At 43.0% G+C, this 12,986-nt stretch overlaps 1 protein-coding gene across 3 annotated transcripts in view; it reads left to right on the top strand.

Moving 5' to 3' along the window:
* Nucleotides 1–12,986, top strand: part of Rab30 (RAB30, member RAS oncogene family) — an 88,025-nt gene that overhangs the window by 70,913 nt on the left and 4,126 nt on the right. For all 3 annotated transcript variants that reach the window (XM_051148951.1, XM_051148952.1, XM_051148954.1), the window contains exons 2-4: nucleotides 4,033–4,133; nucleotides 7,266–7,349; nucleotides 12,165–12,348. In XM_051148951.1, the coding sequence (XP_051004908.1) occupies nucleotides 4,041–4,133; nucleotides 7,266–7,349; nucleotides 12,165–12,348 (361 nt within the window). In that variant the 5' untranslated portion in view covers nucleotides 4,033–4,040. The remainder of the gene's footprint in view (nucleotides 1–4,032; nucleotides 4,134–7,265; nucleotides 7,350–12,164; nucleotides 12,349–12,986) is intronic.

The following is a 12,986-nucleotide window of genomic DNA, read 5'->3' on the forward strand; positions in this document are numbered from 1 at the left end:
TTCTTATAGAAAGTGTGTCTTAACCTTTGTTTTGTAGTTTGGTGGTAATCATGTGAGCCAAGAATGATGTGATTGGGCCTCTCTTTCCTTCATAACAGAAGGATATAAATTCGGCATTGATAATCGTCCTTCAGGAGCGTAGATTTTCAGGTCTCTGTATTTACACACACGCGCGCGCGCGCGCGCACACACATACACACAGTATTGCTTGCTTTGTTTCTTTGATATCTGGCAAAAATTAGAAATAAGTTTGTCAAACCATCTATGCGCAGGCAACAGATGTAGCCCAGCCCGTGTTTCCAGTTATGACTTATGCATGTGATGATGCCTGGTCCGCGCAGCTTCAGGCCTCCTTGCTATCTTGTGCTCAGTGCTGAGGCTTCTTTTCCTCTTTTAATTTTTCAGTTTTGAGACAGAATCTCTGTATGCAGCCCTGGCTAGCTAGCCTGGAATTCACAATGTTAGATCAGGTTTGTCTTGAACTTGCAGTGGTATCTTCCTGCCTTTGCCTTCCAAGTTCTGGGATTACTATATGCTGCCTTCTTTTGGGTTTTAATGGCAAGCTTTTACGTGGCATACTATCTCCCTAAGATTTATCAGGAGTTTAGCATTGATTCTGCTTTAAGCAGTATGATATAGTAAGAAAGGATTTTGACCTTGGAATCGGAGGGGGACTAGGAAAGTGAAGGCTCGAGTGTGAAGGGTCCACCCTTTATTGTTCAACCCATCTCATCTTTTTTTGAGCTCTTCTCATGCACTGGGCCTCCTGAAAGTCACCACTGGGCAACTGAGCCAAGCTTGAACTGGACTCTCAGTTCCTCTAGTTATGAACTGTAGGAGCTCAGTGCTGTGTGCTTATGATTTGGAAACCTATTTTGTTAAAAATTTAAAATTAAGAATACATGAAATATGCTATACTATGGACCATCAAATAAAGAAGACATTCTTAAATGTTTTTAGAGAAAAAAGTATTCACAAAGAAATTTCCTTAAAAATTCATATTGGGACCTGTCATCACCAGGAACACTAGATGAAGGAGCTAAAGGAATAATATTTTAAAGCAGTTTCAGTTGAATGTCACACTAAATCTAGAGGTAATTCATGATATTTTTCTTAAACTTTTCTTATGCCTCCATATCTTTATCTGTCAATTCAAAAACATCAACACTGCCTGCCTCAGGGACTGTCGTGAGGTTAAGTAGTTAATATTGTGAGCTGATGGGAATGATGGAGAAGATGGTGATGATGGAGAGGGTGGTGATGATGGAGAGGATGGTGATGATGGAGAGGGTGGTGACAATGGAGAGGATGGTGATGATGGAGAGGATGGTGATGATGGAGAGGATGGTGACGATGGAGAGGATGGTGATGATGGAGAGGATGATGATGATGGAGAGGGTGGTGATGATGTAGAAGGTGGTGATGATGGAGAGGATGGTGATGATGGAGAGGGTGGTGATGATGGAGAGGGTGGTGATGATGGCGTTGATCATGGGACCGTGGCTCAGCCACACATACCGTGCACACACGCTTTTGAGATGCTGGGAGATGGTGGACAGGTGTAGATAGATATACATCACTAACATAAGTAAATTATGGTGCGTAACACTGTGTAAGAGGAAGAAGGCATTATGGAAGTAGAAGTCAGGGGGCCCAGGCCCCCTCTCAGGCCAGAGAACCATGCTAAAGGATGTGATGCTTCAGCTGAGATCTAAAGCAGAAGTGAAAGTTAGCTGGGTTGGGGGAGGTGACAGGAGGCTGTGGGACTCTTCTTCTTGGCAGAAAAGTCTGAGGAGAAAAAGCAGGCCTGCCCATGGTGGTCTGGAAGCGGGGGGACCGCAGTGCATGTCGTGAGGATTGTGAGGTGGTGGTGACATGGGACTCTAGCAATAGAGACAGAAAGCACATGACAGGAAACTTGAGAACGATCTTAAGGAGTTTGCTTTAGCAAGACAAGGACAGGTCCTGAGGCCTCTGATTTCGTCAGCCATCACAATCCCATAACATAGTGCTATGCATTCCATTTTGCGAGTGGGCAAGTGTTAGTGGGGAAGACAGTCATTTGCCCAAAGGCACAGACTGAGAAAATACAACTGCCAGGATTTGAACCTTGGTCTGTTTGGTTTTTACAGTTAGAATTCCCTTGAGGTCTGGCTGTGTTATGATTTGGAGCCAACCTTGGTTTCCCCTCAGTTTACTCAAATTACACTAGTCAACATTAGCTCCGTGGACTACTGAAAATGAGGAAATATACCTAAAGGGCCAACTATAGTGCAAGGCATACAGCCATGGAGCCACTGTTTATGGGCTCAGATTCTCGCACAGACACATGTTCATCCTTCACAGTTCCATTGACACGAGACAGAATCCTATGAGCAGTTGCCTCTGTGTTTACTTGGTTGCCAGTCATCTTTCATGGAGTGTGCAAATCTACACACCAATCACCTTACATGGTAGGTTCCACACACTGGGGTCTGCACGTGCAAGTCTGCTGGTAGGATTAAGCCTGATGCTTCCCTAAGAACCCTTCTCTCCAGGCTTCACTGCCTTTTTCTTCTCCTTCCAGAGCCTATCCTGCCTCTTCTGCCTAAGACGGTGATCTCAGCTCTTAGGTAGAATTAATTCTTGACCTTGTCTGTTCATTTGTTGTTTGAGATACTCTCCTTCTGTAGCTATTTGGCTTCAAAGGCAAAGTTCCTCTAGCCTCAGTCTCCTGAGTACTGAGATGTTCCTTTACTTCATAGTTGTTTTGTTTTGTTTGTTCGAGACAGGGTGTGTAACAGCTCTGGCTGTCCTGGAACTCAACTCTGTAGACCAGGCTGGCCTTGAACTCACAGAGATCCACCTGCCTCTGCCTCCCGAGTGCTGGGATTAAAGGCATGCACCACCATGCCCAGCTTATTTTATAGCTGTTATTTAAGCTTTTTCCATGTTGGTCTTAGGGTCAGATGTGTCCAGGTAATGGCAGTATGGTATAGGAGCCACTTGGATTATCATGGCTTTTGTTCAAATGGGCCTTGGTGGGTATCAGGCTCTCTGGGAGACTCTTTGTTTTGTTTTTAATCTTGGTGACCCTCTGAGTTACACAATGGTAATATTCTTAGTACAACTGGAGAAGCAAATGCCTACATCTAAGCAATATGCCCATTAGTTAATTCTTTCCGTCTATAGAGTAGACATTTACTAAGTGTCACTCTGTCCTAGGGCTCGGAAGTAGAGCTAAAAGACATTGCCCTTTTCTTCAAGGATAAAGCAGACATTTAAACAAGCATGTATAGCAAGTGAGGTTCTGAAAAGTCATCACTTTATTTTTATCACTTTATTTGAGGAAGATTAGTGAAAGATTCAGAGAGAATGAGAGGTTTGCACTGGACTTTGGGACACTTGGATCTTGAAGAAAAATCTGGAAGGAGGACATCCCAAGCAAAGGAGAGGACAGAGCACAGCTCATTGCAATCAGGAGACAGGTGCCATCAGAGGGTGCTTAGCACCAGCGTGGCTGGTAGCAGATAGCTGGAAATGGGACAGACGGCCTCCCACTGGTACGGTGCTCAAGAACCCAGCATGAGACTGGAGGGCCTTTGCTAATCTCCTCCCCTTCCTTTGGCCCCCTAGGGACTGTCGTTTTCTTCCCCAAGTGGCGTACATATACAGCGTACTAACCGCCTCAGTCTCTGGGTGGCTCTTGTCTCTCCCTACTTGTCTGCACTCCTGCTCAGCCTGGCTGCTGACTTCCCACATAAAAAGAAAACACATCTATCACTTGAAGATCTGACCTGACTGCTTGGAGGAGCAAAGGTCACCAGGCGAATGGCCCTGTGGACTATTTACTTTCCGTAGCACGAGGTAGACAGGGAGAGTGAAGTCCACCCGTGACCAAACACCTGTGTTCCTCTTTCGCTGGCAGCGTCACCGGAGAGGAGCCTTAAGTTGCAAATGAGTCAGACCTCTTGCTTCTGTGGGGAAGGAGCTGGTGCCGCTTGACCCTCTGGGGCACCTCAGGCTCTCATCGTTGTCTGTGTTTGCTTGCAGCCGTGTAAATGAGTATGGAAGATTATGATTTCCTGTTCAAAATCGTTTTAATAGGCAACGCTGGAGTGGGAAAGACGTGCCTAGTCCGGCGATTCACTCAGGTAAGGGGATCTGGAATCCGGGGTTGGGTTTGTTTGTCTCTCCTGTTTTCTAGCGGCCATCTGCTGGATGGGTGATTGGGTCCAGTGCCAACCTCTAGGTTGTTTTGTTTTGTTTGTTTCTCGAGACAGGGTTTCTTTGTGTAGCCCAGGCTGTCCTACACTTGCTTTAGATGAGGCTGGCTTCGAACTCATAGAGATCCACCTGCTTCTGCCTCCCTGAATGCTGTGATTACAGATGTGCACCACCATGCCTGGCTTAGGTTGCAGATTCTTAAAGCATCCTTTGAAAGCTCCCTTGAGTTTATAGCCAATGGTTTTCTAAATTGCCTGAGGTAGAATGGTCCTGAGGCCTCTCTCCCACACCTCCTCTTGCTTCCTCTTACAAAAGAGGCAGATGGTTTTGTTTTCAGTGTGCATTATCAAAATAGATTTGGGTGAAAAATAGATCAGATGATTAAGAAATTATCTAAACACATGAGGCTGGGCATTAAACAGAGTCTAAATATTCATTTAAAAAACCCAGTGAACATTAAACCCCAAGTTTCCTGTCTATGTCTGTTCTCATCCAAATCCAAAGTGAACTCTTTTGGTTTATAACCAAGCATTCTGCTTGTCTAAGTCTCTTTGCTGAGGGCAGCAAAGAACCTGAATGCAACTGAAAGTACAAGTCCCCTACTAGGTTGGCCTCTTAAGAATCACTGGTCAAGATCACATATTTGTTTTTGGACAGAAATTAGTGAAAAATCATTCTGAGGTTGATTTTGTTTCCCACTGTAAAAATCTAAATGATGCCCTTTTCTGGATTATTATGAAAATGGCATGTTTTTGTGACAGGCACCTTGGGAACGTTGAGATGAGCTCTTTTAAGGCTTAAGATGACCTGGTGTCATAGAAAGAGCATTGACTCAAGGTTTGGAACCCAGGTGCTTGTCCAGGTGCTCGTCCTGGCTCTGCTGCGCACCTGCCCTTGCCAGGTCTCCGCACTGCACATGACAAGCTGGTGAACGTCAAGCCCCCCTTCACTGCAGTCTGTGGGTCTGTGGAAAACTGGAGTGACAGTTTGGACAACACAAACAACTTTAGGGCCCACAGTTGCTGGAAATGTCAAGGCTTTTCACATGCTGAGTGGCCGCAGACAAGAGCCCATGTTTTCACCAAGTCTTGGTCTGATGAAAGCATATAATCAGCCAGCACCTGGAGTTCAGTCAGATGCTGTGGAGAGTTACAGGACACTCCAGCTGGCTTTACATCTCCTAACCTCAGCGGTCTTTCCTGCCTCTGTAAGGAGGACATACCTACTCACTTTCCATATAGAAAGGTTGTGCTTTTTAGTGAGTTATTACAATTTGCTTGATTGTGTGTCTTTACTGAAAGGTCTCGTAGAGATTATTCCATCCAGTCCTCTCATACAGATCCAGAGGGGCCCAGTGGAGTGCTTGTTACGATCTTGAGGCATGAAACTGGCAAAGCTGGGCCCCTGTCTCCTGCTCCCTGGCTCAGTATCTCTCCACAGTTCCCTATCCTTTGGGACCATTCTCCTTAAATTCATGGGATGAATCCGCCCATGAAAGATGAACGTGTTTTTTACTTTTGATCAGTAATTTATCCACAAGCATGGGTTTCTTATTTTTCTTTTCTGTCTACTTTTTTTCTCTCTATCCCTTCAATTCTCCATAAAGTTTATATTTCATAGACAGGATTATGTATGTTTTTGTTATCTACTAAGCAGTTAAAATGAATTGATTTCAGCTAGTTTTGAGGCATAAAGGTTTGGGGAACAAAGTGCGGAGAAGAGGACATAGGGAAGGATTTGTGGGGGTTTTTTTTTGTTTTGTTTTGTTTTGTTTTTCTTTTGCTAGTCTGCAAACAGCTAGAGCTATAAACCTGAAGTTTGGCAGCCTTCTGTTTGAGCCACGTCAAAAGTGAAAATTGATTCAATATTTGTAAATAAAGTTACAAATGTTTATATTTACATCATTTGCAGACATGCAATGAAGCTTTTGGTTTGAAGCTCAGTGTTCTGAGTTCAAACTTTCATTAAAGAACTCTCTTGTTAGGGACTGGATTTAATTAAAGATGTCCCAGTCTTAGCTGCAAGAGCTAATAAATCCCATCTTGCTTTATTCCTGGAATTCTGCCATCTGAAGAGGGAAGACCCTAGGCAAAGACTTTTTTTTCTTGGTAGAGGTCCTTGCTATCCCAACCCTCTCCCTAAGCTTACTCCTGTAGGAAAAAGCATACTGCATCATACCTGAGAGTTTGCTAATGTCTCTATTCTCTTGAAACTATCATGTTTCCAGTTTAACGTAAAGCAGCTTTCTCCTGTTCCATGCTTACAGCAACCTCAGACTCAAATGAGTTTGAGGCCTAGGCCGGGGGGGGGGGGAGGTTGCTTTGTCTCGGGTTACCTGCTCCCTACTGATTTGATGCTGCTGCTACCACTCTGTTGTGTTTCTGATGCCTTCATTTATCGTTCATCTGGACTGTGTGTCATGGTGTGTGTTTCTGTCTGTACTGTAATTGTCTGTCTGTACCGTGTGTAATTGTGTATGTGTCCACCTGGACTGTGTGTAATTGTGTATGTGCCCACTTGGACTATGTGTTCTGGTATGTGTTTATTTGGACTGTGTGCCCTTGTGTGTGTGTGGTACAGTATGTTTCAGGCTGGTGGTTGTCCTGAGGGTCCAGGAAAACTGAGCTTTGTGTCTTTCTCTCATTGCGATTCTGTAGTGGAGGTTCTCTACACCTTACTTTCCTGTTTGTTTTTAACCAGTCTTATCTGTTCTTTCCCCATTCTGATCCCGATGTCATTCTGGTGACTCATTCCTCCCCAGTCTTATCCTTGTGTCTTAGTTTTCTATTTGAAGGCGCCCCTTTCAGATTCTCTCCTTTACACTCAGCCTCATGCTTTGTCATTCCTTTCTGTTTGCGTCTGTCAGCATTTCTCCCTCCATTTCCCTCCAAGACCCCCACTCTCCTCCCCTCCAAACATGGCACTAGGCAGAGCACTCTCTTCTTCCTCAGTATTCTCTTCTTACCTCAGTCAAAGGATGGGAGTGGGGGGAGGGGAGTGAGGAGAAGCCACTTAATGAAGATTTACTTAAATGTTACTTGCCATTATTTCTTCCTTAGGGTCTTTTCCCCCCAGGTCAAGGAGCCACAATTGGAGTTGATTTTATGATTAAGACAGTGGAGATTAATGGTGAAAAAGTCAAGGTAAGAAGCTAAATAATAAATAATGCAGCTTTGTTGTGTTCTCTAAGAGTTTAGAGGAGGAAGTACAGCCATGTTTTCATGACACTTATTAAACTGTCTTATTTAAACCCACATTGAAAATGGCACAGTGGGGTGGAGTTCAGCTTGTAGAATACTTGTCTAGCATGCAAGAAGCTCTGGATTAAACCATCAGCACCACATACAACTAGGTGTGTTGGTGTTCACCTGTAATCTGCTCTATGAGTCAGGTGGATCTATAGTAAATTCAAGATCATCCTTAACAAGTTGGAGGCCAGCCTAGGTTACATGAGAACCTATCTCAAAAGAAAAGAAAAATACAGAATGAATTTAGGGATCCTATGTTTATAGATATGAAGACAGCGAGGAATCAACATTTTCTACCAAAGCAGAAGTGATATGAAAACAAAGTAGGAATTTCCTTTTGGATTTCTAAGTTGGACCAATAACATTTCTCTTCTAAATAAAAGGCCCATTTGAGAAAGCCTCCTGATGCTCACATTTCATTGTAGGTAATTCAGTCACATGAATTGCCTGTTAAAATTATTCTGTCTCTCACTATACCTTCATCTTGGAGCTCTAGATGTCCAAGTAAGGACCTTTGGCCTCTGCTTTGTCTTCCACATGGTGGCTTCTCAAAGGATTGGCACTTAGAAGAAGTATAGTGTGTCCAGAAGCAGGAGGTAGTGTGTTCGTTGAATATGTGTTGTAAAGTAGTGTCTCTGAGCATTGTTGCTTTCTTTCTTAGTATGATCTCTGGGAAGCAGATGGCACCATCCCTATTGTACATGCTTCAGGGGTTACTTTAACTTATTGAATCACGGTGGTAGGCTGGAAGGGAGATGAGCAGAATGCGAGCCTCACTTGCTAACCTATACTCTTCTAACTCTGTGGGGTCTTCTGCGGGAAACGAAGGTAATGAAAGCACAATAGGCTCATTGCCGTGCAGCAAGAAAAGGAGGAACATGATGCCTGGAAGAAATATGAAGTGAAGGGCTTAGAGGTTGAGTGTATACTGTGCTTGTGTATGATTTGAATTTGGTTTCCAGGACCCATGTAGGGATGATCACAACGGTCTGACAGTTTCTTCTGGCCTATACTCACCTGTACATCTACCTACCTACCTACCTACCTACCTACATACATACACACACACACACACACTTTAAAATTGCAAAGTAAAACTAAGTTGTATGGAAGGAGGTAAGAATACTGCTGTTTAGTACTACCATTCATTCATTGAAACTTCTTGGTTAGATATTCAGAGTCACATCCCGTGGAAATAGAGTAGTAGCTAAGTCTCAGCCTAAGCATCCCGCGTTTGGTTTGTGTTATTTGCATCCTTCTAGCTGAATGTTTTTTCACATTTTATGAGTGCCTTGGAAAGGGTAGAGAAGCTTCCTGGCATTTTTTCAGCAGTTCATAGATACCATCACAATCAAGGACCGACACAAGGCTCCTCTCATCTCCAGATGAGAGATAGGAACCTTCTCTATCTCTTTTTGCCTTATCTCTTTAAAACAGTTCTTTACCATAGAAACATCTATAATGGTGCACAGAAAGCTGGGATACTGGAAGATAAAATCAGGCTGTAAAATCTACATAAACGGCAACCTGGTCAGAAAAATTCTATGAAATCAAGAGAAGGAGCTAGGGTGGGGACAGGAGACAGGAGCAGGCTGACGAGGTGTCTACAAGAGGAACCTTTTGTAATATTTATTCTAGAGGAGGTAGTTGTCAACCTAAGGAATTCAAAAAGGACAAGCACTTTTTCATGAGTTTCCATCCTAGATATGAGTTTCCTTTTGCATATGTACCTGTGAGGTCATTCTTTGACCTGAAACATTGGTGCCTACCATGTACATGGCTTGGGCCAAGAACAAGAAAAAATAAGGAATGGTCCAAAGGTTATAGAACAGACTCTTTTTCCATTCATGAATTTCAAGCTTAGGCATTCCATTTTTTTTCTTTTTCTATTTTTGAAAACAGTGGCTTCGGGGTTGGGGATTTAGCTAGTGGTAGCGTGCTTGCCTAGCAAGCACAAGACCTTGGGTTCAGCCTTCAGCTCTGGAAAGAGAGAGAGAGAGTGGGGGGCAAAAAAGGAAAAAGAAAACAATGGCTTTATTTTTTAAGTGTTTTTACTTACTCGGGTCTCTGTGTGTATGTATGTGTGTGTACATGAGCACAGCGTGCATGTGAAGGTCAAAGGACAACTTATAAGAGCTCTCTGTACCGTGTGGAGTCTGGGGATCAAGCTTGTCCCTTCCCCACAGTGGCGTTTGCTAGCCTGACCTCATTTTTAAGTGCTTATTATGTAACTAAAATTCCATCTTTTTCGGTGTTGGGCTACACCACAAGACTACAGGCTCCTCAAGAGCAGGGCTTTCATCTTACTCATCTTTATATTTACAGCTCAACTGCTTCCATGAACAACTCTTTAGACTTCTAGCATTTCATAAGAAATGAGGGCTGGCTAGTCCAGCTCAAGCTGCGTGTGACTCTATTCTAACCCAACATGTTGAATGAGATGTAAAAATAAAAAAGAAAACTATGCATAAAGAAAAAAGATGAAGAATGATGGTCTTCAACCTTGCCCACTGATTTTTTCAGTCTATCACAAAATAATGAGTAGTAAATAAAAATATAAGGTCAGCCTATTTATTAACCTAAGCCTGATTATAAAAGAAGAAGGTTTTGTTGTTGTTTGTTGGTTTTTTTTGTTTTTTGGTTTTTTTCGAGACAGGGTTTGTCTGTGTTTGTCCTTGGCTCTCCTGGAACTAGCTCTGTAGACCAGGCTGGCCTAGACCTCTCAGACACCTACCTGCTTCTGCCTCCCGAGGGCTGGGATTAAAGGTGTGCACCACCATGCCTGGCTCAAATGTTTATTCTTTTGCTGATTTGTCTGTCTTTCCATCTTGTGTTACAGTTGATGCCGAGTGCAGAGTACTGTGGTTAGGTGAAGCATCATTGACCTTTGGAACTTACTGATACCTAGCTCAGATAACGTTTTGTTTTCTTTCAAACTCCATTAACCTAAGAATAGCTAATGAAAATTTCCTTTGTGATCCCACAGTCCTTATGCTCATTAACCATTGTCCAACTGTGTCCACTACATACTGTGTTAGGAAGGAAACAAAGATATGAAGTCAAAGAGACAAGCTTGGTCCTCAGAGAACTCAGTCCCTGAAAGAGGACAGCTTAGGAGAGTGGATGACAAGGCACTGCTGTGGTAGTGAGGCACTAGTGGTGCATTAAGAGAGCAGCTGAGCAGTGTAGTAGCTACAGGTGCTATAGGTGAGCGTGGCGAGGAAACCCATGGCTGCAGTGTTAAGGACACATTGGTAGGTGGTAGACTAACACTTGGAGACACTCTGTGCTTCCGGTGCCTCTTTGAGAGGACATTGCTAATTAGTTGTAGAGTTGGGTTCTTTGTAGACCATGGCCTCTTAGATCAGGGATTGTGCTTTGTGGTCTTATATCTGGTGCCCTACAATGGATGAAAAGAAACTAATGGATTATAGAGAAAGGTGATGGAAGTAATTTGAGTAATAGATGATGGAATATAAGCATCCTTAATAATCAATTCTCAGGCTAGACACAGGCAGTCCTTTATGAGAGGGTGGTATATATCTTAGCAAGGCCATACAATCACTCCTTTAGAAAATATTTTGATGCCTAAAGCAGTTCCCAATATGTTCCAGTCATGAACAAACTATGATTGGCAGTATCTAAATCTAGTCAAAAGTATTTTAGAGGCTGAATGGGGCTTTACAACAATAGTCTGCTATTTTACAGCACATCTTGGCAGAAGGGAACTATGGTCCTACTTTGAGGCAGAGGAGAGAAATAGCTTTTGTTCCAGCACAAACTGTCATGTGTATGTTTGTATTTTACACACATAGACTTTAGTTTATATAATCAGAGAGCTGCTGCAGCTTCAAATCAAAGAACGTGTGCGCTGGGTCCCGGCAGGAGCTACTGGTCACTACTCAGTGTCTTCATCTAAATTGCTATGGGGACAGGGTGACACCAGGTGACTGCTGGACGTAGGTATCCATTTAAATGAGCTTGCAGTGGCAAAAGCAACAGGGTTTGCCGGGCTGAGTTCTGAACTGGGAATAGAAGACGTGGAGTCTGATTTCCAGCTTTGTGGGTGCAATATAGAACACAAACAATATAAAATTAGCTCTGCTCTATATTTAGAGCTGTGTCTGGAGACCAGGCCACTCGTTGGTTGTGTGATGTGTGCAGAGAGGCTGAGGCGGGGATTTGGGGAGTATTTTTCCTCCTTTCTCATTAAACCATACATTTGCTAGGTTTAGAAATAGTAGACTTATCAAACCCTATTAAAATATCTGTCTGTCTGTCTGTCTGTCTGTCTACCTACCTACCTATCATCTATCTAAACAAATGAAGTCCAAGAGGATTATATGTCCTAAGGTCATAGATCTTAGTGTACTGGAGGGACATGGCTGTATGGCGCCATTTCTGTTTTCATTAACAGAGATAATGCCTTGATGTGTTTATTAGAATTTTAAACTGGAAGAGTTGGCAGCTAGGGAGGTTGTATTTTCATTCCCTTGGCCGCTGAGTGAAACGCCAGTGACCAGGGAACAACAGCGTGCTCTGTTGTAATGTATGTAGCCTATGAGCAAATCAGAAATACTTGACAGCAAAAAGTGCTTTTCAGGGCAGAGAAGAACCATGATATTGTGTGGCTGGTGTGCCTTTTTCTGAGCTATAGCGAGGAAATGCTTTTTGTGCTTTTTCAAGCTGACTCGTCTCATGCCTCTACAGTTACAGATCTGGGACACTGCGGGTCAAGAGAGATTTCGCTCCATCACCCAAAGTTATTACCGAAGCGCCAATGCCTTGATCCTTACCTATGACATCACCTGTGAGGAGTCCTTCCGTTGCCTTCCAGAGTGGTTGCGGGAGATAGAACAGTATGCCAGCAATAAGGTCATCACTGTGTTAGTGGGTAAGTATGGACTAATGAGGAAGGAAATTGATTTGAGCACATCTGAAAATTCATGATCACATAATGCTTATGTGTTGGTACCTTCCAAGAATATAGTTACCTGAGTTATGTAGTCAATATTCATTTACACAACTAAGAACATGAAATAATTTCTACCCCATAATGATGATTTAGAAAAATAAACAAAAGTGTTGCTGATTTTTTTTATCAGTGTAGGTGAGTTATAAGACAGTGGACACTGCTGCTGTAAAAGTAAAGGAAATCTCTCATTGATGAGGAATTCATATTGAAGCAGTTGTTTTTTTTTTTTTTTAAACATAGACTTTTTTGGTAAATTTTTTTCCTCCTTACTTCCTGCTAACTTAAGACATCCCTCCTAAGGGAAATGCTGCAGTTTGTTTCATCTAGTAAGAGGGAGTCTATTTAATGTAGGAGGAAAACCAGAAAATAACTCTTGATTTTTTTGTTTGTTTGTTTTTGTTTTCAAGACAGGGTTTCTCTGTGTAGCCTTGGCTGTACTGAACTTGCTTTGTAGACCAGGCTGGCCTTGAACTCAGAGATCTGCCTGCTTCTGCCTTCCTGAGTGTTGAGATTTACAGGTGTGCACCACCATGCCTGGCTAACCCTTCATTTTCTAT

The sequence above is a fragment of the Acomys russatus genome, chromosome 7 (genome assembly GCF_903995435.1).
Source record: "Acomys russatus chromosome 7, mAcoRus1.1, whole genome shotgun sequence".
Classification (NCBI taxonomy): Eukaryota; Metazoa; Chordata; class Mammalia; order Rodentia; family Muridae; genus Acomys; species Acomys russatus.